We start from the raw sequence: 25623 nt of genomic DNA on the forward strand, positions 1-25623 counted from the left end.
CTTTTCTTTTCTTTTCTTTTCTTTTCTTTTCTTTTCTTTGACAGGGTTTTGCTCTTGTTGTCTGGGCTGGAGTACAATGGCGTGATCTCGGCTCACTGCAACCTCCGCCTTCCAGGTTCTCCTGCCTAAGCCTCCCGAGTAGGTGGGATTATAGGCACCCGCCACCATGCCCGGCTAATTTTTGTATTTTTAGTACAGACGGAGTTTCACCGTGTTGGTCAGGCTGGTCTTGAACTCCTGACCTCAGGTGATCTACCTGCCTCTGCCTCCCAAAGTGCTGGTTGTAATCTAGGCGTGAGCTGCTGCGCCTGGCCAAGAGAAATAGTTTCAAAGTGAGAAATATTTTTTTATTTTTGTTTATAGTTGTTCCTTATGGCTAATTTGTATATATATTCACAAACATTACTGGTTTAGTGTTATTTAAGTAAAGGTAAGGAAACACTTAGGAAGTGTTGTAGTGAACTATATATTGATGTTACAGGATTTTTTTTTTTTCTTTTCTTTTTTTTTTTTCTGATGTTTTTCATGACATCTTTCGGAATCCTGCTTGGCCAACTTTGAATTCTACATCCTCTGGTCTCTTGTATACTTCTTGTCTTTTACTACTGTTTTGTTTTGGTGGGAAGGAGAGAGGTGTCACTTGATAGTGAAAAACAACAAAAACTCACTATCATTTTGGTTGTATTTTACTTTCTCTAGTACATTAAGGCATCTCATCTTCTCAGTGTATACCTAAGAGCTTCTGGGTTAGAAGTCGAGCTTACTCTAGAGTGACTCCTGGATAGTCAGTCTGCCAGGACCTGAGCCATGAAGTGCAGTCTTGATAGCAGACACCCACACTCTATCTGCAACACTGGCCAGAGACTGGATGTCTTGGCTAATCTGTGATTATATGTGTCTTAAGTGCATATTTAAAATTATTTTACATTCATAAATATAACACTGTCTTTGCTAACAAATTCTGCAAAAAGAAGTTGTTATATAATGTAAGAGGGATTTTAAAATAATTGGTAGAGGTTGGCAAACCAGGTTATAAGTGGGTACAAAAGCTGTAGGGAAGAGAGTGCATGAGTCAGGTGGTGAAACACTGGAAAGATTGAAAAAGATTATCTTTTCTTCTGTTCTGTATTCCTTTTCATTTCTTCCTTTTTGCTTCACCTTTCTTGGGAGCTAGTCCTCCTGTACTCAGAGTTCTCTCTCTAAATCGATGTGTAATATAAGAGTTTAGTCTGGTAAGTTATTCTTGCATATTTTCTCTTTTCCCCAGGCTCTAAAATACCTAATATCAATTAAGTTTGGTATTTAGTAGTGTAACATGAACATGAAAGGCAGTCTTAAAGGGAATCTTAAATCACTTTTAAAGGGCTGTATGTATATATGTGGTAAGGTGGGAGACCCCTACTTGATATTTTTTATATTGTGGGGATCATGTTTCATTTTATGTCTGTCCTTTAAAACATACATGCACTGGAATATACATGACAGAACTTTCTTTTCTCCTTCTGACGGACTCAGCTATTGATTAATATCATCAACTGGAGTAAAAAATGGCAGAGTTAGTATCTGCTATATTAAAAAGCAATGTTTTTCTTACTGTTTCTTAAGATTTAGTGTGCATAAGAATCACCTGAGTGTACTTATACAAATTTCTGATTTTCTGGCTCCACGCCCATAGATTGTGATTCACTCAATTTGGAATGAGTCCCAGAAATCTGTACTTTGTAAAAATGCATCTCAGATATTACTATTCTAGGTTTTCAATAGCTTTCACTTTGAGCTATAGTACTTTAGCTGGTCACTAGACATTAGTCCAACATTTATTACTGAAACAAATGCGCACGCATGCGCGTGTGTGTACACACATATGTTACTGAGCATTTCACAGTCTTCCAAGGGCTTTGGAAGGAGAATGAGAACCCTTGGTATAGCCTGGAAGATTTATGGTTGCCCTCTTAAGTTCACAAGTAATTATTGAGTCCTACAGCAAGGCAGGAGATGTTAATATTGGTAGTAAAAGACCTTTGGCATTAACACTCTTAAAAGACAAAACAAAACTATGATTCTCCTTTTCTGACATCCTCAAAGATAATTTTTTGCCTCCTGTATATTTCTATTGTTGGTTTGGAAAAAAGGGACTGCTAAGTGTGCTGTATTTTATCTTTTTAATTATTAGACAGGTTTGATTCAATTAATGCATTTATATATGGTCTGAAAAGCTTTGGAGTTTAGGTACTATGTGGTGTTGGGAATAATTTCAAAAGGTGAATAAGGTCTTTTCTTGGTGAAAATTTAAATGCATTTATTTCCCCAGAGAGAAATTGTTATCTAGAATTTCCCAGGGGAAATTCTTTTTGGTTGAATAGCATGAAGGTATTAATGTACTTACCTGTGTGTATACTTTGGTTGCTCTTGTGTTTGTGCTTATAGATTTCTGGATTTCTCTGTAGGAGTCTGTGTATACTTTGGATGCTTTTGTGTTTGCTCACATGGATATCTGAGTTTTTCCATAGCAACACTTAAAAAATAATTTTTTTTTTGAGTTGTAGACAAGTTAAATTATCCTGACCTGGAGTGTATCATACTTACTGAAATTCTTGAAGTCCTTAGGGAATGAAAATATTAGAAAAAGAAAAAGAATTCAAGTGATTTAATTTTCATAAAATGCTAATTTTCAGTAACTAGTTCAGTAACTAGTACAGATGTGTTTTATAACAGGCTTATTTTGTGTGCGTGTAAAGAAATTTGTACCTTATTTATTGAATCCTGAATCTTTAGAATCCAGACATGCTTTCTTTTCACAGGAGATTCCCAATAAATCTTAGATAAAGGGAATATAAATAGATAGAGTAAAGGGATAAAAATGGAATAAAGCCACCAGCAATGCACAGATATTATTTATTTTAATAATTTCTGATAGCATGGCACAAAGAATTAAACTTATTTATTAGTGCCTTTTAATTTTTATAAACATTGAGGATGTTGTAGCTCCCAACATTTTTCTTTTACCTGTGTTTTATAATTTTAATATATTTATAATACTATTAAGTGACTGAGACAAGTTCTGGAAGTTTCTTGATGACAAAAGTTGTTTCTTTTCTATATTGCCCTCTTTAGGCAGGTAAAAGTGGCTTTGAGCCTTCTGCTTCATTTACATTTGGGTTTAAAAATTGTATAGTTTTCACTTTCTAAAGAAAATGGCTTGTTGTGGGACTACAAATTCTTAACTTAAAAATACACTAAATTTTCATGGATGGAACATTTTAATTTGATGCCTAAAATGCTGACTTCAAAGTTTAGCTTTTGAGATGATTAGAACTCTTGTAACTATAAGTGCAGTTTATGTCATGACTGCTTCCTTGAATGGCTGCTTCTAACTTCAGTGACCTGATTTTTGCCTTTAATATCTTTAATATTTAGAGGAAGTAGTTTGTGATTTTTTTTTAAATAAAGAAAGTTTTTTAAAAAATTTGTTATCTAAGGTCCTTATGATGTCTTTGTCAAGAAGGAGGTCAGAAAGAAATGGAGTATAATGTAATAAAGAATCAAAAGGAACAGTTCACATATGCTGGTATTTGTTCATTTTACTTGTGCAAGAGTGCTGGTCATGTCAGAGGTATTTTGAAACGGTTGGTTCAGTAATTTGGCCTACTGTCTTTTTTTTTTTCTATAACAGTTTTTCTGTTTTCTACTACACCTTGCACATCCACCAATCCAAGACACCCTATAGGTGAGTATTTTTCTAGTTCTCAAATGGCATCACTTGTTCCCAAGCCAGTTGCCGCTTCACTGAAACTAGGCTATATTTTTCTACTCTGAATTATCTGGTATTTGATTTCACAGAGTGTATTTTACTCCACACTTTAAAAGTTACCAGCAAACTGCTCAAGAGCTGTTTTTATATTACAGAAAAAAGTCATACTAGAATTAAACTTTTTTTTTTCCTATTGCTTATATGCTAAGAATTTTTAAATGCTATTCTCAAACTCTGTTCTTTTTGAATTTTTATTACAAAATGGAAATTAGAACAGACTGGTTATAAATCTAAAGAAAATATAAAAGTTTATTTTAATATTCTGAGATGACATAGAATAAGGATTTAAAAACAAAGCTTGTTTTAATAGTGCTTTTTAGTATTTCTAGAAATTAAGGATGGTTTTCCTCTAAAGGCTTAGGAGAAAAATTACAAAAATATTTCATAGGTGTTGGTATTTCATGTAGTTAGGTTAATTCTCAATTCATGTAAACTCATAGATCAGAAAGGCGAAGCCTTTTTATTTCTCCATGTTCATCTTAGACTTGCCTGATTTTTTTTCCCCAGTAAGTTTTCAAATATAGTTAAAAATTTTTTTTTATCAAGAAGGACATTTTCTTAAAGGCTTTGGAAGTAAAAAGCCTCCAGATTTTTTTTATTGGACCACTAGGATGTCACGTTCAATTTGTTGATTTTGAGAAGATGAGATGAAAATAAGAAATTTTTTGGAAATGTGGAAAAATTTCTAAAGTTTTAAATGGGGTCAATACGATATCATGTTCAGTTTGAATTCAATATCATGTTAATTTTTAGACAATTGGAGGAAAAAAAGAAATAGAAAAAAAACAAACCTCACCTGTTAGAGCTGGTGATGATTGTATGTAGTTCACCCTTGCAAATACAGTTAAGATACTTGTAGTTAACTTCTGACTCTGTCAGATTATTATCACTTAACCTTCTGTTGCTTTGCTCATCCTCTTTGATATTTTTTAATGGCTAGATGTTCTCAGCACATGTTCCTGGAAAATCTAATCTAGAAGTACTAAAATCAAAGGCAAAATTTCATTTTTTTAAAGGCATGTTTTCCTGTCTTCTCTCATACCCTGGGCATGTATGTGGTAGCTTGCATGGCCGAGTTAAGTGATTGGCTTTGTGAGGTTTCTTAGTAACCTATAGTTGGTTAGTCTTTCATATGATCACCTTTCTTTCTTTGCTGACTGTCTCTCATTTTACCAGCACAGAGTGGGGAACTGTAAAGTGACAAAAGGAGTTGGTCACTGTCTTCCATGTAACCATGCCTGATTTGGGTGGCATGTAATTTTTTTTTTTTTTAAATAAATGCCTCAGTTGCCTTTGTGCTTCTGCATGGTTCTTTCCTTTTGCCAATATTTATGCTTGTTTTTCTCTTATGAATTTTCTACAAGAACTTTGGAAAAAAGTAATCCTTGGATTTCCAAGATCCAGGATAGGAGGGTACGTGTTTGCAGAAAAGGTCAAAATTTGAGAGTCCTGAAGGAGTTGTACTGTACAACTGTTCTGGATTGGTGGATATGCAAATATTAAGGAAGGGAAGGAGCAAATATTACTTTTGATGTGAGTGATCATAACATCTACATTTTTTCCAATTACTATTTGAGCCTCTTTCAATTGGTTTATTATTCATTTGGCAGTATCTTTTATTTTACACAGAAGGTTGAAAGCTGTATAAAATACACTATTTAAGAAATGTATGTAAGTGGTAAGCTTACTCATTAAAGAAAAATAATACTTTTGATTCTTAGGATAGTTTCCAATAATCCCAATCATTTTAAATATTAAATTCTTCTTTCTTTCTTTTTTTTTTTTGAGATGGAGTTTCACTGTCTCCCAGGCTAGAGTGCAGTGGTGCGATCTCGGCTCACTGCGACCTCCGCCTCCCGGGTTCAAGCGATTCTCCTGCCTCAGCCTCCTGAGTAGCTGGGACTACAGGCGTGCGCCACTACACCTGGCTAATTTTTGGATTTTTAGTAGAGATGGAATTTCACCATGTTGGACAGGCTGGTCTTGAACTCCTGACCTCAAGTGATCTGCCTGTCTCGGCATCCCAAAGTGCTGGGATTACAGGTGTGAGCCACCACGCCCAGCTTAATTCTTATTTCTGTATCTTGTATATTACATAGGCTAATTGAAATGTGTTAAAAATAAGAGAAAATAAGTAGAGCACTTTAGGAATAGAATTCTCAAAATGGAAGAAAGATTTTTATAGTTCAACTTGTTAAAGATAATGAGAAATGTCCTATTAACATGTCAGAATTTGTTGGTGTGATATTAAACTGTCGACTTAATAAGTAAGGGGCATTAATTCAGCTTGGCAGCTTACTAATAGCCAACCTGGTCCCTATTGGTGTGTGTTGTAGAGCGTGATTGAAACTATGGTTAAGACTCTTTTTAACACCTGAGGAAAACTTGATTTTGTATTTTCTAACAATGGAAGTGTCTCAGAGCTCTTTGCTAATCATTTGCTCTTTAGGTAAGTTAGAGTATTTTGTGACTATTTTATAAAATATTGAACTAAGATAATGGGAGCAGGTGAATGACTGGTTCAGCAGGTAGTTCATTAATTTTAAGCTCTAGCGTGGTACATCTTGGTTAAAATGATTAATTTATATATTGTATGATTTTAGTCAAGGTGCTCAAAAATGTAAGCTGTGTTGTTATTCTTTGTGTAAAGTTTATGGTGGTGTTTTGCTTTATTATCTTTACATGCTAGATAAGTGGAGCAATTTGATACCTTCTACTGTTAATATATACTGAATAAGAATAATTAAAGGGCAAAACATAACTTTTTTTGGTGGAGCAAGGGTAGACTGAAGCTGTGTAAGGCTTGTGTATCATTTCTTGAACTTAAATTTTGAGGCTGAAACTAATGACTGTAATAGGCCTGACATATTTCATATATTTGGAGATTACTGGGTAGACTTTAGAATAATCAATTTGAGTTGTTTAATGCTGGTTGTTTTCCTTAATCAGATTTTTGTTTTCCTTAATCAGATTTTTCGTGAAGCTCGAAGAACAGTACCTAGTATTGTTTACATGCCTCACATTGGGGATTGGTGGGAAGCTGTCAGTGAAACTGTGAGAGCAACTTTTCTGACATTGCTACAAGATATACCATCATTTTCACCTATATTTTTATTGTCTACCTCTGAAACCATGTACAGTGAACTGCCTGAAGAGGTAAGTACTGATTAAGTATTTATCTTTCCTTATTGTTCTAAAATAGTTGACCCTGTAAATTGGATACCTTTTAATTATTATAAAATCAATACTGTCAGGGTTTATATCTTGGGTGTAACTGCCTATTAGCTGTGTGATGTAGATAAATTATTTATTGTTTTAAGTTTTAGTTTCTTTTTGGGTATAGTGGTATTCCACAGTGTTGTTACAAAGATTGAGATAATTTATGCTTAGAACGGAACCTGACATGTATATATACAGATTCAGCATCTCTGATTAAAAAATTCAAAACCTGAAACTTCTTTGAGTACTGACATGAAGCCACAAACGGAAAATTTGACACCTGACCTCACTTGATGGGTTGCAGTCAAAACTTTGTTTCATGCACAAAATTATTAAAAACGTGTAAAATTACCTTCAGGTTATGTGTGTAAGATTTTTATGAAACTTAAATGAATTTTGTTTAGACTTGGGTCCCATCCCCAAGATAATCTCATTATATATGTGCATATATTTTAAAATCTGAAAATGTTTGAAATCTGAAACACATCTAGTCTCAAGCATTTTGGAAAAGGGTTACTCAGCTTTCTAAGACAACTGTGGCTATATCACTATCAGTTAGATCCTTCTCATCCTTATCATCTGTGAGGTCATTTGATGAGATTTGACCTTTCAGCTCTTTCATTGATGGCATCATGTTAACATGAATGTTATTTCTAATATGCGTATTTTTCAAATCAGAAATCTAACTTCGAGTTCATACCTAAGGTAAAATCACAGTTGATTCAGAAAAAATTAGTAGATCATCTTACTTGAGTGAAATTGATTTTTTAAAAATTGTTTTAATACCCCGAGCTTACGAGATCTTGAAATACTCTCCTTTAGAAATGCTTAGAAATATTTTTCCCAGGAGACAAAGTAGGAATGATGTTTATATAAAAGATTTACATGTTTTAAATGCTATAATATAAATCTTGATTATGTAGAATTTTATGATTAAAGTGTTTGTTTACTGAGTTCTTTTATGTTTTAGCTTTCATTATCTTGCTAAAATAGATTTGTATAATTTACTGCTTTTTGTAAGGAAAATATATTAAATGTAGAGTAATTTATTTTTGATTATTCAGTATCTGATAGTATATGAAGACCACTAATCAAAATGTTTATCATAGAGTCCAATAAAGTTTAACAGAATGCTGTATGTAGCAAGAGTTAGAAAAACCAGGGTATTGACTTACTAGTCTTTTGATCTTAGATAAGTACTTGAACCTATAATTGCTTCATTTTCATCTGTGACATGTGGATAATAACAGACAGGGTCATTACCAGTGTGAGACAGTATATGTGAATTTCTTTTGAAATTATGGAGCTATTAAATATTTGGTATTAGTATTATAAAATAGCAATGCAGCTGAAGTTGATTTAGAAGAATGGCCTGAACCTGGATATAACCTAGGAGCCACTTTACAAGTTAGATCCTGTTTCTCAGTTTTATTATAATTTTATAAAAAGAAAGAGAAGAGTTAAAATGTGGGATAAATAAGGATTCTAGGTGGGAATATATAGGGAATATTCCCTGAAACTTTCCCTCTATATTGTTTGAAAAATTTCTAAATAAATGTTTTATGAGCCTGACTTCTTGATAAGCAGTTTTTATGTTGCCTACTTCTGTTGCCCATATGCATGTGTAATTTTACTGTTGGTTTAGTATTTTAAAGCTAACATTATATCATATACATTTTCAATGTTATACTATTGTCATAACTTTTAATGGATTCAGAAAGCCTACTGACTAGTAAACTTTTTCAGTATTTATTTACCAATACCCTTAATTACTATCTAAAATATTAGAAATTTGCCAGCATTGAATTCTGAAATTTCAGCTCCTTTCCCTCTCGCTTTTGTCTTTATATATAGTTATTAAAGTTATCATGGATATCATATTTGTGGGCTGAAGATTATGGGAATTCTCTTTTGATTATATAACATGTTTTATACTAATAGCTTGTAGGAAATTTTCCTCTGTTCCCAAGTCTTACATTTTATTTTATTTGTTTACTTATTTTTGTAGAGACGAAGTCTCATTATGTTGCCCAGGCTGGTCTTGACTCCTGGTCTCAAGCGATCCTCCTGCCTCAGCCTCCCAAAATGCTGGGATTATAGGTGTGAGCCACCATGTCCAGCTAAGCCTTTCATTTTAATTTCAAGTCTACCATTAGAATGCTTGCTTTCTTTTTTCTTTTTTCTTTTTTTTGAGACGGAGTCTCACTCAGCCGCCCAGGCTGGAGTGCAGTGGCATGATCTTGGCTCACTGCAACCACCGTCTCCCAGGTTCAAGCGCTTCTCCCGTCTCAGCCTCCCGAGTAGCTGGGATTACAGACACTTGCCATCATACCCAGCTAATTTTTGTATTTTAGTAGAGACGGGGTTTCACCACGTTGGCCAGACTGAAAACTCCTGACCTCAGGTGGTCTTGAACTCCTGACCTCAGGTGATCTGCCCATCTCGGCCTCCCAAAGTACTAGGATTACAGGCGTGAGCCACTGCACCTAGCCTGCTTGCTTTCTTTAGGTCACAAGCTAAGATAGTAGTCTCTAATATTTAGCACATATTAATAAATATTTGGTGAATGAATGAGCAGCACAGAGAGTTGCAGACCAAGTAGCTGTAGGTTAGCAAGTTGCCAGATCTATGGAAGAAATGAAGTAGATAGTGGGCAGTACAAAACCAATTCTTGGAGAAAAAAATAGCCTATTACCACAGTTGTGCTACTGTATTCCAGCCTGGGCAGCAGAGTGAGGCCCTGTCTCAAAAAACAAAAGAAAATTTAATGTCATGAAAATGTGTTTAAATGTATTGTTTTAAAAAATGCAGGTAATAAATCAATATGTATGCTATTATTCTAGTTTATAAATATACAACTAGAAGGATACACATGGAAATGTTAATGGTAATTATCTGTGGATGTAAAGGTTATAGTCATTTTAGTTTTTTATTATTTTCTATATCTTCCATAATAAATACCATTATAATCAGAAAATAAACCCCATTATTCACAGATGAAGGAGAAGGAAGTTTCCCTACCTTATTTTTAAAATAGAAGAAAACCCCAAAATAATTAGTCCTTCCATGATTCGTGTCTTATTAGTGGGACAAAATGACAAGTTCATCTTTTAGAACCTCTTTGACATTCTCTTGCGTCTCTTTGTATATATCTGTCTCTCGTAGTTCAGTAGTCCCCACAATGAGTTTGTACTCGGTGCGTTAGTATACTGGGAAAAACATTAGCATTTCTGTTCATTTTTATTTTTCGTATTAAATATTTCATGTGTATATGGTTTGTAATAAGTAATACTATAAACTATATACACAAAAAATATACCGTACTCTTAAATATACTGTTTTGCTAATAGTATATTTAATAATAGTATAGCAAAATAGTATATTTAATAGTACAGTATATTTCATGTGTATATGGTTTATAATATATTATTTCCGAATAGTATATTAGCAAAATAGTATATTTAAATAAATATGCATATAGTGATGGGAATATTTTCAGATTTTTTTACTGATGAGGTGTTTGATCGAAAAAGTTCAGAAATCATTGCACCAGACCAGCTGTTATCAAAGTGTGGTCCAAGGACCCCTGAGGAGTCCCCAAGACTTTTGCAGGGGATTAGCAAGTTTCATTTCCAACTACATATCTGCTGAGTCTGGGTTTTCATCATATACTTGAGTCAAACAACATATTTGTAACAGATTGAATACAGAAGCAGAAATGAGAATCCAGTGGTCTTCCATTAAGCCAGACACAAAAGAGAATTGAAAACATTTAAAGCAGTGCTGGCTGGGTGTGGTAGCTCATGCCTGTAATCCTATCACTTTGAAAGGCTGAGGCAAGCGGATCACTTGAGCCTAGGAGTACAAGACCAACCTAGGCAACATGGCGAAATACCCATCTCTACAAAAAATACAAAGATCAGTTAGGTATGGTGGCGCGTGCCTGTAGTCCCAGCTATTCAGGAAGCTGAGGTGGGAGGATCGCTTAAGCCTGGGAGGTGGAGGATGCAGTGAGCCAAGATCGCACCACTGCACTCCAGCCTGGGTGACAGAGTGAGACTCTGTCTCAAAAAAGTAAGATAAAACAGTGGCACTATTCTCACTAAATTTTGTTTTATATTTTATGTGTTTTATGTTCTCTCTATATTTTGGAAAAACATATTTTTCACATACATAAAAGCTTTTTTGGGTTCCTGAGACCAAAACTTTGTGACCCTCTGGTCTCTAGACCACTAGCTCTTTCAGGTGTTACTAGCCATCATTTCTCCCATTCCTAGCACAGTGCTAACACATGGGAATTACTCAGTAAAAGTTTGCTGCATGAAAAAAGGAACTAACAGTTGAATCATCACATAGAATTCATGTAACCCTTGCCCAGCCTCACTCCCTTTCTGCAGAATTCTTTTTCTTTTAAAATATTTTTTCTTTAAATTTTTGACCACTTGAGAACCATGCAGAATTATAGTGTAAGTAAATTTACTTTTATAAACCCTTTCTGAAGATACTTGGAGAATTTTAGTTGAGATATATGGGAATTGCAAGATATTTATGGAGAATTAGAGAAGAGAGCTAATTTAAGGTTGAGCACAGAAAAAAGACTCTTAAGGGAGGAAGCAGATAAAGTAGAGGTATTTGTAGGAAGGATTATAAACCTTGGCCAGAATTGTACTTCTATTTCTGAAGACATTCACAGTATCTGCTTTGTTATTAAATTATGATGAACAAGTTTCAGATCATATACTTCAGTATATTGGAAATTAATTTTATTTAAAGAAATATTCCTCAACTATGCTGATGAAAATAAGATTACATATAGCATTTTGTCATCTTGTTTCATGTAGTTGTGTCTCTAGGTTTATGGTAGGACCTGGGAGAGGAAAATCAGTAACTTCAAGTAGAAAAATCAAGTAAGGGCATTGAAAACTCAGATTAGGCTGGGTGCGGTGGCTCACGCCTGTGATCCCAGCACTTTGGGAGGCCAAGGCAGGCGGATCGCGAAGTCAGGAGATTGAGACCATCCTGGCCAACACTGTGAAACCCCGTCTCTACTACAAATACAAAAATTAGCCAGGCATGGTGGTGGGCCCCTGTAGTCCCAGCTACTTGGGAGGCTGAGGCAGGAGAATGGCGGGAATCCGGGAGGCAGAGCTTGCAGTGAGCCGAAGTCGCGCCACTGCACTCCAGCCTGGGCGACATAGCAAGACTCAGTCTCAAAAGAAAAAAAAAAAAAAAAAAGATGGCTATTATTAAAAAAACAGAAATTAACAAATGTTGATGAGGATGTGGGAAAATGAGAACCTTTTTGCATTGCTGGTGGGAATGTAAAATTGTATAGCCACTGTGGAAAACAGTATGACGTTATCTTAAATATATAATTGCCATATGATCCAGCAAATCAAGTTCTAGGCATTTACTCAAAAGAATCGAAAGCAGGACTTGAACAGGTATTTGTACACCCATGTTCACGACAGCATCATTCACAGTAACCAAAAGGTGGAAACATCCTCAGTGTCCATCGATAGTTGAAAGGATAAACAAAATGTAACATATACAATGGACCATTATTTAGCCTTAAAAAGGAGGAAATTTTGATGCATGTTGCAACATGGATGAAGCTGGAAGACATTAGGCTAAATTAGTCATAGGACAAATTTTGTATAATTCCTTTTATACGAGGTTCCTTAGAGTATGTGTAAATGGATGATAAGCATATGAAAAGATGCTCATTATCAGTCATTCAGGAATGAAATACCACTGCAACCCACTAAAGTATAGGTTGGGGCAAGAGTTTTTTGCCATTAAAAGCTGCAAAAAAAAAAAAAAAAAAAAAAAAGTGCTTTTACACCATCCTAATAGCTAGAATCAAAAATACACAATACCAAGTATTGGATAGGATATAGAAGCTGGAGTCCTTATTTACTACTGGTGGGATTGTAAATAGTGCAGCCACTTTCCAAAGTTAAACATAAATTTATGGTTTGACTCAGCAATTCCACTCCTAGTTATCTACACAAAAGAAATGAAAACATACATTCACAGAAAGACATTTGTATGGGAATGTTTCTAGTTGTTGTACTAATTCTAGTAAAAAGTGGAAACAATCCAAATGTTCCTTAATTGGTGAATGGTTAAACAAAATGTGATGAAATACTATTCAGCAATAAATGGAATGAAATACTAATACATACTACAACTTGGAAAAACCTGAAGTATTAAGTGACAAACGCCAGGCATAAAAGACTATCAGTTGTATGATACGAAATGTCTAGAAGAGGCAATTCACTAATTCACTAGAGACAGAAAGCATTATCAGTGGTTGTTAGGCTGGGACATGGGAGTGGGAGTGGGGATTGACTGCAGATAGGCATGAGGAAACTTTTTGGGGCAATGGAAATGTTCTAAAATGTGCTTGTGATGGCTGCACAACTGTAAAAATTTACTGAACTTTATTGAACTCTTTTTTCAAAAAAAGTTTAATGATAAATACTGGAAGGTGTGCCTAAGTGCGTCTGGGAAAGTTAGGGAAGGCATCACACAGAAAGCATCAGCTTGAGTGGTGCATTAAAGAAGGGATCAGGAATGAGTGAATAGTATGTATCACAACCAGTGTGAACCAATGTGAAAGACAGCATGATTTGTTCTGGGAATTATGGAAGACTTGTCTTTGGTACAGCATGAGGTTTGAGGCTAGGACTGTCAGAAGATAAGGTTAGGAGTGAACTTAGAGAAGTATAATTTATCCCACTTATAAAATGTTGGATTCAGAGATGTTGGTAGTCACCTGGTAAGAATATCCATGGATTATTGTAGGCCTGTTCTTGGTATGCTTTTGTATTCATAAAGTGTTAACATAGTTTTGAAAGTTATCAGAGAGAATAGTTAAAATGAAATGTTTTGCCATTCTTGAACGAAATCATGGTACGTCTAGGATATTAAGTTCTACTTATTTTTCAAGACCCAATTGATGTAAGTGATTTCTGCTACATCTTACCTAGAGTCTTTTCATCCCTTGCAAGATCTCTTCTCTGTGTTTTGCTACCTCTGTTATAGTACTCCCAGCATAGTATCATAATGCTTTTCTTCTGAGACTCTAAGATCTTTGACAGCAGAGAACAAACACATTTTCTTTAGTTTTGTAACTGCAGTGTCTGGCATGATGTTTGGCATACAAAACATGTTCAGTAGTAAACTTACTTCCAGAATTTTCAAAGAAAGGCCAGCAAAGCATAGATTAAAGAGTTGGAGGGAACTGTGCATGAAGGTAGTCTACAAAAGCACTGGCAGGACACAAGGTGAGATTTTATAAACTTAAATGGTTTGACTTTAGGTTGAGATAAATAATTCCCCATCCAGTTTTTGAATTCTGATGTTTACCTTTCATTGTTTCTTCTTTTAGAATTTCAGAGCTGGAAAAGGCATTTAGAATTTATATAATCTAATTTTCTTTGTTCACTTTATTACCTTAAGCCAACTACTTAAATCTTTCTAAGCCCCAGTTTCCTTGTCTGTAAAATGAGGAAATAATACTTACCTCGTTGTTATAAAGATTGAATGACATAATATTTATGGAATTTTTAAGGGTTCAGTTCATAGGCTTAATCCAGTAAGTGGTTAGAAATGACAAATTCAATGAATTACTCAAATTTAGACCACAAACGTGTGGCTAAATGGGCAAGAGTATGATGTCTTTGATTCTAATCCATATTTTCTCAGTGTCATGGTTGGTATATCTTTCCATACTAGTGACCTTGTCCCTTTTTTTATTTGCAGTTTCCAATTTGATTTGGGCTGGGTAACAAAATCACAAGGCAGTACATGCTTATTAGGCATGCTAAATACCAGGCACTGGGATAGGTGTAGGAAAACAGATGAATAAGAAGTGATCTCTGTTCTCAGGGAGTGTGGGGTCTAGAAGGTAGAAAGTAGACATTCTAGAAAAACCATAAAAATTAAATACAGTGTTTAATGCCATAGTAGACAAATTTGGATGAGGTAAAGAGTATTCAAACAGCATATCTTGGAAGGTGGACACCTGGGGTCAAAGTCTGAGTAGGTAAACAGAAGAGGTGAGTAATCACCAAGTGGATGGAGCTGAAAGATATGAGAATAATTGGCTTAATCTTTTTGGAGTGTGTAATGGAACATAAACTAGACCAGAGGTATGGTTTATTTGCAGTGGAACCAGGATTCCAGAGATTACAGTGAAATAGACTTGGTAGGGAAAGAGCACAGGAAGGGAAGTCAATGAATAGGGAATACAAAGAAATATGAGGATAAGAGATGGCAGTGTTAACATTCTTCCAGCTCTCTATTATAGATTCTAAGTAATTACTTTTCAGCTCTTATGTAAAAGCCCTTTGAGATTGTTGCCATCTGTTACAACCAGCTATCCTTTTTGCTATTATCTGATGACTCTTACTCGATATATAATATCATTCATTAATGACTTGGGCAACTGGACATTCTACCATTCCTGTTTAGCCCATGAGGTTTAACCCTTCAACAGCATAGCCTAGGACTAGGTTAACTATAACCCCATGTGAATGGTCTATGAATATTGAACATGATACTGGAAGATGAAGACGTTGCAATTTGGTATGATATGTAAGCTTTTAATTCTTTATATATTTAATGTCTTTGTGTGTGTGTATATGTGTAGGTTAAATGTATCTTTAGAATACAGTATGAAGAGGTCTTGTATATTCAAAGGCCTATTGAAGAAGACAGAAGAAAATTTTTTCAAGAATTGATTCTCAATCAGGCATCAATGGCTCCACCACGAAGGAAACATGCTGGTAAAGTTTGTAAAGCCTTTAGGAAAATGGGGGGGATGGAGTTAAGAAATGCCCTTTCTTGGAGTCAGTTTATTTTAGCCCTTTCTTCATGGAAGTGAGGAGAGTTTGTCAGGTTCTGTTTATCTTTAGATGACATGTGGAAGTGTCCATTGTGTTCATCTGACTTGAGATTGGGAAGTATAGCCTTGTTAAAGCTTTACTAAATAGGACTTCTTCTTATGACTTCAGCCACTTCCTCTGGTAGATTTCACATTATGGGGCTCAAAAAGTCATAGAAAAAAGTCTTCAATTCTCCTATGTTTTAGTCACAGTAAGTACCCAGGACTTGAACTGGCAGGTTGTGAACACCAGGTGTTGTGCTCATTACTTTTTGGGCCATGGTAGATTTGATGGGCTGGGTAGAACATTTGCCATTTCTAGTTTATTTATTGATTGACTTTTCAGAGACTTATTTAGGACCCATTACATTTAACATTTTATTCTAGCCATTTGAAAATCTATTCTGGCTTTAAGTGTTAGATTTTTCTTGGGTTTGGACTCAATAATTTTAGACTCAAGAATTGAGCTTTAAGAGGTACCTCAAGAATTTGTCAGATTTTAGTTCCTTGACATAGTAAGGGCTGCATTCTAAGTCATTCAAAAGAGATTTCATTTTCCTAATCTTAAAGATGTGTAAAAGATAAGATCTACTTGCTTAATCTTTCAGCCTCTTCTAGGAAGTAACAATCCTGTTTGGTAAAAGTTTTTAAGCCTCTTTACCCTCGTTCCATCTTTTATGTTTCTTAGAGCCCTTCTTGGAGGATACTCAATACATTCCCCATCCCTGCCAAGTCCTTATTTTTCCATATTATTTTTGCTTTGTTTTTCACTGGTTATATTATGTAACATTTTAATAATTTTATTGTTCTTTAGTGGCTCCTTTCCAAATTTTATTGGTGTTTTAAAAATGAACACCTATCAAATTGCTGTAGTTTTGGTTTTTTCCCTCCCAAAACCTTGGGAAATTTAATATGTAAATTATGCCTTATTTATGTTTATTTTGTTGCTTCCTGTTAATCTAAATATTTCATTATGAAAATGATTTATTTCAGTCTTTCATGCTTCTAGATATATTTTAATCTCATAGATTTGAATTTTCTGTGTTTACCATTGATATTCTTTTTCAGTTGTTTCTGTTGACTTTCAGTTTTCATCTTAGGAGCTGTTTAGAAATCAGTGAAAAATACTTAGAATTTTAATTCTGAGCTTTAGTGTGATATCAGGGAAGTCTTTTAAAATTAGAGAACATTATAATTAGGAAAGTTAATACTTTACCTTTTAAGAAGATTTTTGGTTTTTCTTAGGATAGGTAGTGAGTACCATGGATTTTACATATAACACTTAGGACTGGTTTTCCATCTCCTTCATGACCGTGGAATTCCTTTTTTTGTTCTTTTTTTTCCCCCCCTCCCTTCCTGCAGGTGCCATTCACTGTCCCTACTCTGTTGTACTCAGAATATGAGGTCAGGGGACCTGCCTAAAATCAGAATTCTTTTGGGGATAGGAAGGATCAAATATTACTTGCCCATTATAATTTTTATGCATATAAGGCAATCTCATTTTAAGAAGCAGTTTTTAAACAAGGTTGACTTGAGAAAATCAGTATGCAATACTTTACTTGGAGATATTTGTGTTGATTTGAATTATTTCTTGTAAGTTATATATAATATTTCAAAATCAAATTATTTTGTTTTTTAAAGGGGTCCTGTTGTGAGTTATTTTGTAAAGTGAAGCTATTCCCTTTTTGTTTCTATGCAAATTTTTACTTGCTGGATTTGCATGTTTCACACATATAGTCATGCGCTGCATAATGACATTTTGGTCAACGATGGACTGCGTGTATGATGGTGGCCTTGTAAAATTATAATACTGTATTTTTTCTATACCTTTTCTATGTTTAGATACACAAATATGACTGTGCTACAGTTGCCTACAGTATTCAGTATAGTCACATGCTGTCCAGGTTGATAGCCTAGGAGTAATAGACTTTACCATATAGCCTAGGTATGTCATAGGCTATACCATCTAGGTTTGTGCAAGTATACGCGTATGATGTTCACACAATGACAAAATTGCCTAACTGCACATTTCTTAGAATGTATCCCTGTTGTTAAGCAACACATGACTGTATTTGTAATTCTTTTCTTTAAAGAACGTTTTGAGAGAATGCCAAAAAAGGGTCCTGGCCCATCATGTTGGAATCTTAACATTTTCTTCTGTTTTCTCTAGCTCTTTGTGCTATGGAAGTGCTTCCTCTTGCACTACCTTCTCCACCTCGTCAGTTATCAGAATCAGAAAAAAATCGAATGGAGGACCAGGAGGAAAATACTTTAAGAGAATTGCGGTTGTTTCTCAGGGATGTAACCAAGAGGCTGGCCACAGATAAACGCTTTAACATCTTCAGCAAACCGGTGGATATTGAAGAGGTCTTGTTTCAGTAGTGTGCAAACAGTGAAGTTGAACTGGCTAAAAGAAAAAAATATTGACATCTTTTTTTGGAAGGAAAAAAAAGCAAAGGCATGGATGAATATTACCCCTAGCCTATAAAATTTTAATCCATGTGATAACTACCTATGTCATCAGCAAATATCTGGTGACTTTTGGATGAAATTAGCAACCAATTTATATATGTCCTCTTAATTATTATTAATCTTTGTGGTCTCTTACTCTTCGATTTAAGAAGAGGATTAAAAGTTGCCTTAGTCAAATATCCATACTAGACTATTTTTATTCCAGGATAAATTCTGCTCTCAAAGAGTATATTGGTGTTAACCAATCAATACCAGTTAATACTAGCATTTCCCAAATTATGTTTACCTCATCAAAAGAGGTAGCTAAAAACCTGAAGTTTCTTTGTCTTTCATATTTTGGAAATGCCTGTGGCTGGGCTGCTGTTTGAAGTTAAAACATCCTGTGCAACTAAATTATTTTTCTTTCTAAGGGTTTTCTCTGCTCCCAGTGGAAAATTTCTCACTTTATATGTGTATTATTTTGTGTGCTTGTGGGAGCATGGTTTGTGATGATGAGAAAAGAAATTTTCCATTTGGGAATCAATACTGTCAACTACATTTTCGGTTTTTGTTTTATCCTGGGATAATGTAGTGTGTGGATGAACACAGTGTAATCTTTACTGGCCTCCTTCTTATAGTTCAGACTCCATGTTTGAACAGCTTTGGTGTTTTTAGTTTTTTATTCATTTCTTTTTTTAAAAAAATAATTGAATTATGAGTGATTCAGAGTTTAATGTTGTATCCTAATTGTGAAATCTGTGCTTTCGGACCTGAGCGGATTCCTTTGAAACTGTTACCTCATCTGTTGCTGGGAAGAATGAGCTAGCATTTACATTCCTCCCGCGCCCGGCAAGTCTGAAAATAAATACTTTCCCCCCTTTTTGGAATAAAGAGACTGATTTTATTTGTACCTTTATCCACAATACACTGTTTTCCATTTGGTCCTCTTATCAACCTTGTAGGATCATTATTATTATTCTTACTTTACAGCTGGGGAAACAGACTTGTTGGCAAGTGACATAGCCAAGACTTGAAAGTTTTTTAAAATTCAAAGCCCACATTCATTATCATAGCTACTTTATATCTTTCCAACAGGATAACAGGACATGCCTAATTTGCTTTTTTAATTAATAAATATCCATTTATATTTGTGGGAATTTCCCCCCCTCATAGTGTTTTTAGATAATCTTAAAACTATCAGCTGATTAAAAAATTATTTTAAATAAATGTGATATGGGTGCGTGCCCTTCCTTCCACTCCCCTATTTGGTATATTTGGACTCTTAACACTTCTTAAAGGATAAGGGCTTGCCCCCACCTCAACCTCCCATGCTGAGAGTAAACCAGTTTTGCTTTTGCTCAGGAAAACTCTTTTCTTTCTAATCAGAAAAGATTTGTCAGATTTTCAAATGCCATCTGTAATAGTTTTATAAATGATGGTAAGGTAGTACAAAGGGATAGAAAATGTTGGTCAGATAAATATTTTATTTAGGCTTATGCTTCTCTTGTTTTCTCCTTTGTTTTTCTTCTCAGGTTCATTCAGCTCTTAAGCTGAAAACATAGGATTCCCTGGGAAGGATAGAGAGGAGGAAATAAGATAACCTAAAACTAAAGTTTTTATTTAACTAATGAATTTAAAGTGTCTGAAAACTTTATCAAATTCCAAAGCAGACTGCAGAGAAGACAAAACTTTAGAAAATAAATGTTAAATTTAAAATTAAGCATAGGGTGGTAACATAGTCTTTAATAATATACCTTTTAGAGTGCTTTTTAGTTTATAAAACAGTTTCCACTTGTACACAGGCATTTGTGTCAAATACCAGAACTAGGAATCCAGCTAATATCTTCTGAGATAGTTTGTTTCAGTATACCTCTGCTACTTCTCTTATAGGGAGATTGACTGGTTTTTCAGCTCCTAAAGGGTGAAAAATGAATTAAAACACACATACACTTCTACTTAATATTTTTTATAAGTAATCCTAAACATTAAAAAACATATAAATTACGTATATGTGCATGCGTGTGTGTGAATACATAAATTTAAAAATAATGGTATCAATGCCCTCTGAAACTATGAGAAAACTAACCCTACGATCATAGAGCAGATCTTAACCATCTCCCTAGAAATCTTTCCTGGACTAATTTTAGACATTACTCCTAAGACTGCTTTTATAGCAAACCTATTTACTTGATTTGAGATTTGCATTGGGGAAGGCAGTAGATACATAAGTTGCTAGCACTTTCTTATTGGTCGGGGATACACAATTTATTGGGCAGATCAAGACGTAATATCTCTTGTTTAGGGTTATCTCACAGAAAATCAGCACAGAAAGCAGCATGTTTGTTTTTGTTTGTTTGTTTGTAGGTTTCTTTATACCTAGAGACAAATCCAGCAAATCTCATACTGGTTAGGAAAACTATACTTAATTTTCTTATGTAATTGACTCTAAATGTTTGTGATGACTCCAAAGGAGTGGAAAATACTTTCCATGAAATAGTTCACTCTAGAAAACTGAAAAAGAAAACTTTTGTTGAAAATTTAAAGAGATTTATCAAAATAACTTATCTCATAGTGTGAAAAGTCTTTGCTTTTTATTTTCCTTTTCTTTTTCTTGAAGTCACATTTATTGATGCTCATTGGGTACTTTTGTCCATACATTCTCTTCTCAGATATGCCCAAAGGATTAAAAAAAAAAAAAAAAAAAACAGACATGGTTTCAAATTTTAAGAACAGAAACATTTCAGAGTTGATTTAGGTATGACTTGGAAACTGAAGCTTTCATGGAAAGTATGGCCGATAGTAACTTTGGTAGCATAAATAGCCCTGCAGTTTTATCTTTATAAATTACTTATTTGATATTTAGATTTAATTTTTAAAGAACTTTGTTTTTATTTTGTGTTTTATGAACTGAGATGATACGAAAAACCAGAACTAATTTTTATTAAAATATCTTATTTGTTTTAGGTTTCAGATTATCTTGAAGTAATCAAGGAACCAATGGACTTATCAACAGTGATAACTAAAATTGATAAACATAATTACCTGACTGCAAAGGATTTCCTGAAAGATATTGACCTCATCTGTAGCAATGCTTTAGAGTATAATCCAGACAAGGACCCAGGAGGTAAGGATACATAGGGCAAGGTTTCCCTTGATAATCAGTCAGAAGACAGTTTACCGTTTAAATACTAAGTCATGCCTATGTTCTAGATAGATTAATTTTCACGACCTGTTGTTTTTCAAAACTTCTTAATAAGAAACTGCTAGTCTACATAAAAATAATGTGTTTAGAGAATTGTATAGTTATAGGTATTATTTTCAGGGGTTCGTTTCTTCATTTACGTTCTACTTTTTATATTTACATTGTGATTTGAGAATTTAATTGAAAATTTATTAGTCAACAATCACAGTGCTGATAAACACTGGGAATTTCGAATTCATGGGAATCCATGATAGGATAAGTTTATGTGTCAAAAGATCCTTTTATGTATAATGTTATCTATTCTTTTGATTGTTGATATTTTTATGTATTTTATTCCTAATCCATCCTGTATTCAAGTGTATAGTCCCAACTTTTGTTATATAGTTGATAACAGATATATCCTGGAATACCACCAGGAGTAGATCTGCAGTGAAACAAGATGAGGTGATTTATTATACTGAGGGAGAATATGTGTCATAGGGAACCATACAAGATTTGGGCTTGTGTTAAGTGATTTTGGTTAGAGTATAAGGAAGTGGGGCTTTGCAGTGGATTAGATGCTATTGGAAAGTAGGAATAATTTTAAGAACCTAGAAGGCAAGAAAATGGAGCAAGGCTAAAGCTATGATTGATAAAGAAACAGCAATTGGCTGGGTGTGGTGGCTCATGCCTGTAATCCCAGCACTTTGGGAGACTGGGGCGAGTGGATCACTTGAGTTTGCAGGCCAGCCTGAGTAACATGGCAAAACCCTGCCTCTACAAAAAATTACAAAAATCAGCTGTGTGTGGTGGTTGCACATGTGTAGTCCTAGCTACTTGAGAGGCTGAGATGGGAGGATCACTTGAGCCCTGGAGGTTGAGGCTGCAGTCAGCTGCAATCATGCCACTGTACTCCAGCCTGGGAAACAGAGTGATAGCCCTTCTCAAAAGAAAAAGGAAAGAAAAGGAAAAAGAAAAAAAAAAAAAGAAAGAAACAGCAGTCATTCATATTAGTCAGGATTGTGTTTGGTCATTGACTATTATTATTTATTTTTACTTTTTTGAGATGGAATCTCCCTCTGTTGCCCAGGTTGGAGTACAGTGGCATGATCTCAGCTTACTGCAACTTCCGCCTCCTGGGTTCAAGTGATTCTCCTGGCTCAGCCTCCCAAGTTGCTGGGATTACAGGTGCCTGCCACCGCATCCAGCTAATTTTTTGTGTTTTTAGTAGACACGGGGTTTCACCATGTTGGCCAGGCTGGTCTCAAACTTGTAACCTCAAGTGGTCTACCTGCCTCAGTCTCCCAAAGTGCTGGGATTACAGGCCTGGGCCACCACGCCCAGCCTGATTATTGTTTTTTTTTGGTGGTCAGGACAATGTTCATGTTTTGTCTGTGTTTAGACATGATTAGACAAAGTGGTCTAATTTTTCTCTTGACCCGTCATGGGCACAGGGTGGCCTTGTCTGATATTAGTGTTCTGTGAAATTGTTTATGTTTAATTGTAGTACCCTGAGGCGTAGCTGACAGTGCCAGGCCAACTCCTGGCTGTCAGGAGCCACTTTTTGCTTTTTCACTCTATTGAGAATTATATTTATTTGATAAGTAATACTAAAAATAAAATGCTTCTTGTTTTTAAAACATTCATTTAAGTTTTTGTTACCTAAAGATAGTTAGAATATAATTTTTGCTTTGTTTTGTTTTTTGTTTGAGACCGAGTCTCACTGTGTCACCCAGGCTGGAGTGCAGTAGCGTGATAGCGGCTCAGTGTAACCTCCGCCTCCTGGATTCAAGTGATTCTCGTGCCTCACTCTCCCGAGTAGCTGGGACTACAGGCATGTGCCACTACGTCCAGCTAATTTTTGTATTTTTAGTAGAGATGGGATTTTGTCATGTTGGCCAGGCTGATCTTGAAGTCCTGACCCCAGGTAATCTGCCCCTCTCGACCTCCCAGAGTGCTGGAATTATAGGTGTGAGCTATGGTGCCTGGCCGGTGCTTTGTTTTGTATCTGTATTTTGAGGCAGAGCTTCTCAACCCAGGCCATATGGTAAAATGACTTAGATTTCTCAGTTTCACATGAAATTAGGTATTTTTTGCTTCAGTTTCAACCATACTAAATCACAGATTCTCTAATGGGAAAAACTGCAATTACTTTTGCACCAATCCAGTAATTTCCAAGTTAAGAGGCAGAATAAAATTTTGCGTAGCTGGACTTTGTATGTAACAGTTTTTCAGCTTTATGTTATTTGCCTCTTGTAGTTTTGTTGTTTGTTTGCTTTACCTGTTTTTGAGTTATTTTATATAACACACACACACACACACACACACACACACACACTTTTTATTTGGACACAGCATCTTGTTCTGTTGCTTAGGCTGGAATGCAGCTGTGTGACCTCAGCTCACTGCAACCTCTGCCTCCTGGGCTCGAGGGATACTCCCACCTTAGCCTTCCAGTAGCTGGGTAATACAGACACACACCACCACACCTGGCTAATTTTTGTATTTTTGTTTGTAGAGAAGAGGTCTCGCCATGTTGCCCAGGCTGGTCTCAAACTCCTGGGTTCAAGTGATCTGCCCACCTCAGCCTCCTGAAGTGCTGGTATTACCCATGTGAGCCAGTGCACCCAGTTTATATATATCTTATAGAAAAATATATGAAAGTAGAACAAAGAAGAACATTAAAAATGTATAATTCCATCACTTAGTGTTTTTTCTCTGTTTCCTTCCCCATCCACGGATATACTGCATGTGGAATATATACATGCATCTTAGTTTTACTAAAATGACTAGGATTTTTGTAAATGTCATTCCTATAATATTTTGTGAAAAGCTTATTAGTTAATGAATGTATTTCTCCAACATTATTTTAATCGTATGTAGAGCTCATATAACAGCTAATACCCTATTGTGGACATATTAGATTTTTTAGTTTTTTCCTCTTTTGTAAACACTGATAAATACCTTTGTAATGCAAATTTTATGTTGATTCTTAATTATTTCCTTAGAATAAGTTCCTTAAAGTGAAATTTCTGGATCAAAGAATATATATCTTTTAAGGCTTTTAATCTGTACTGTTAAAATTTTCTCTAAAAATTAAAAAAAAATTATACCAGCAGCAGACTGGGTGCACTGGCTCACACCTGTAATCCCAGCACTTTGGGAGGCTGAGGCAGGCGGATCACGAGATCAGGAGATCGAGACCATCCTGGCTAACACTGTGAAACCACACCTCTACTAAAAATGCAAAAAATTAGTTGGGCGTGGTGGTGGGCGCCTGTAGTCACAGCTACTGGGGAGGCTGAGGCAGGAGAATAGCATGAACCTGGGAGGCGGAGCTTGCAGTGAGCTGAGATTGCACCACTGCACTCCGGCCTGGGTGACAGAGCGAGACTGTCTCCAAAAAAAAAAAAAAAACAGAAAGAAAAATTATACCAACAGCATCAGGGCCACTGTAAGCCAATATAGCAATTTTTGGTAAGTGAGAGAACCTCCTTCTTCAGTTGGATGCCATCCTGTAACAGGATGGATAGTGAAGCATGGGCTGGATGTCGGCCCCATTTCACTCCCTTCCCTTGCTGGGGTCCTGTGTGAGGGTACAGCCTGCACAACTGTCTATGTAGTGGCTTTGGGCAGTGTGTACCTACACCTTCAGCCTGGTTCTCAAGACACAGAGACTGCTGTTATTGTATAATATGTAATGAGAATGTGGGCTTTGGATTCAGACCTAGGTTTTAGTCCCATTTCTCCTATTTCTTAGCTCTTTAACTTCAATCAAGTTAAGCCCTCTAAATTTTAGTTTCCTCATCTGTAAAATGGGGATGATAACAACATTCTTTAATTGGGGTAGTTGTAGTAATTAAATGAGAAAGTGTATTAGGTTGAACCTTATGAAATTACCGTTTTCATATGGTTCATCCTAAATATCTTAAGCCTTTAGCGGGGTAGCTGGGACATAGTAAGGGTTCCATAAAGGTTAGCTGTTGGTGTTTGTATTCTTATGATCATAATTATTTAAATTGTGCTTTAATTTTTTTATAGGTTGATTTCTTAGCGGGTACCTGCATA

General features: G+C 35.3%; 1 protein-coding gene across 5 annotated transcripts in view; it reads left to right on the plus strand.

Moving 5' to 3' along the window:
- The window catches only part of ATAD2B (ATPase family AAA domain containing 2B), a 214028-nt gene that overhangs the window by 117065 nt on the left and 71340 nt on the right, over positions 1-25623 (plus strand). For 3 of the 5 annotated variants that reach the window (XM_023230104.2, XM_023230100.2, XM_023230101.2), the window contains exons 19-22: positions 6782-6967; positions 15690-15825; positions 18094-18290; positions 21339-21498. In XM_023230104.2, coding sequence (XP_023085872.1) covers positions 6782-6967; positions 15690-15825; positions 18094-18290; positions 21339-21498 — 679 coding nt within the window. The remainder of the gene's footprint in view (positions 1-6781; positions 6968-15689; positions 15826-18093; positions 18291-21338; positions 21499-25623) is intronic. The other 2 variants (XM_023230102.2, XM_023230103.2) reach the window with 1 other exon arrangement.

This window comes from Piliocolobus tephrosceles, chromosome 15 (assembly GCF_002776525.5).
Source record: "Piliocolobus tephrosceles isolate RC106 chromosome 15, ASM277652v3, whole genome shotgun sequence".
Classification (NCBI taxonomy): domain Eukaryota; kingdom Metazoa; phylum Chordata; class Mammalia; order Primates; family Cercopithecidae; genus Piliocolobus; species Piliocolobus tephrosceles.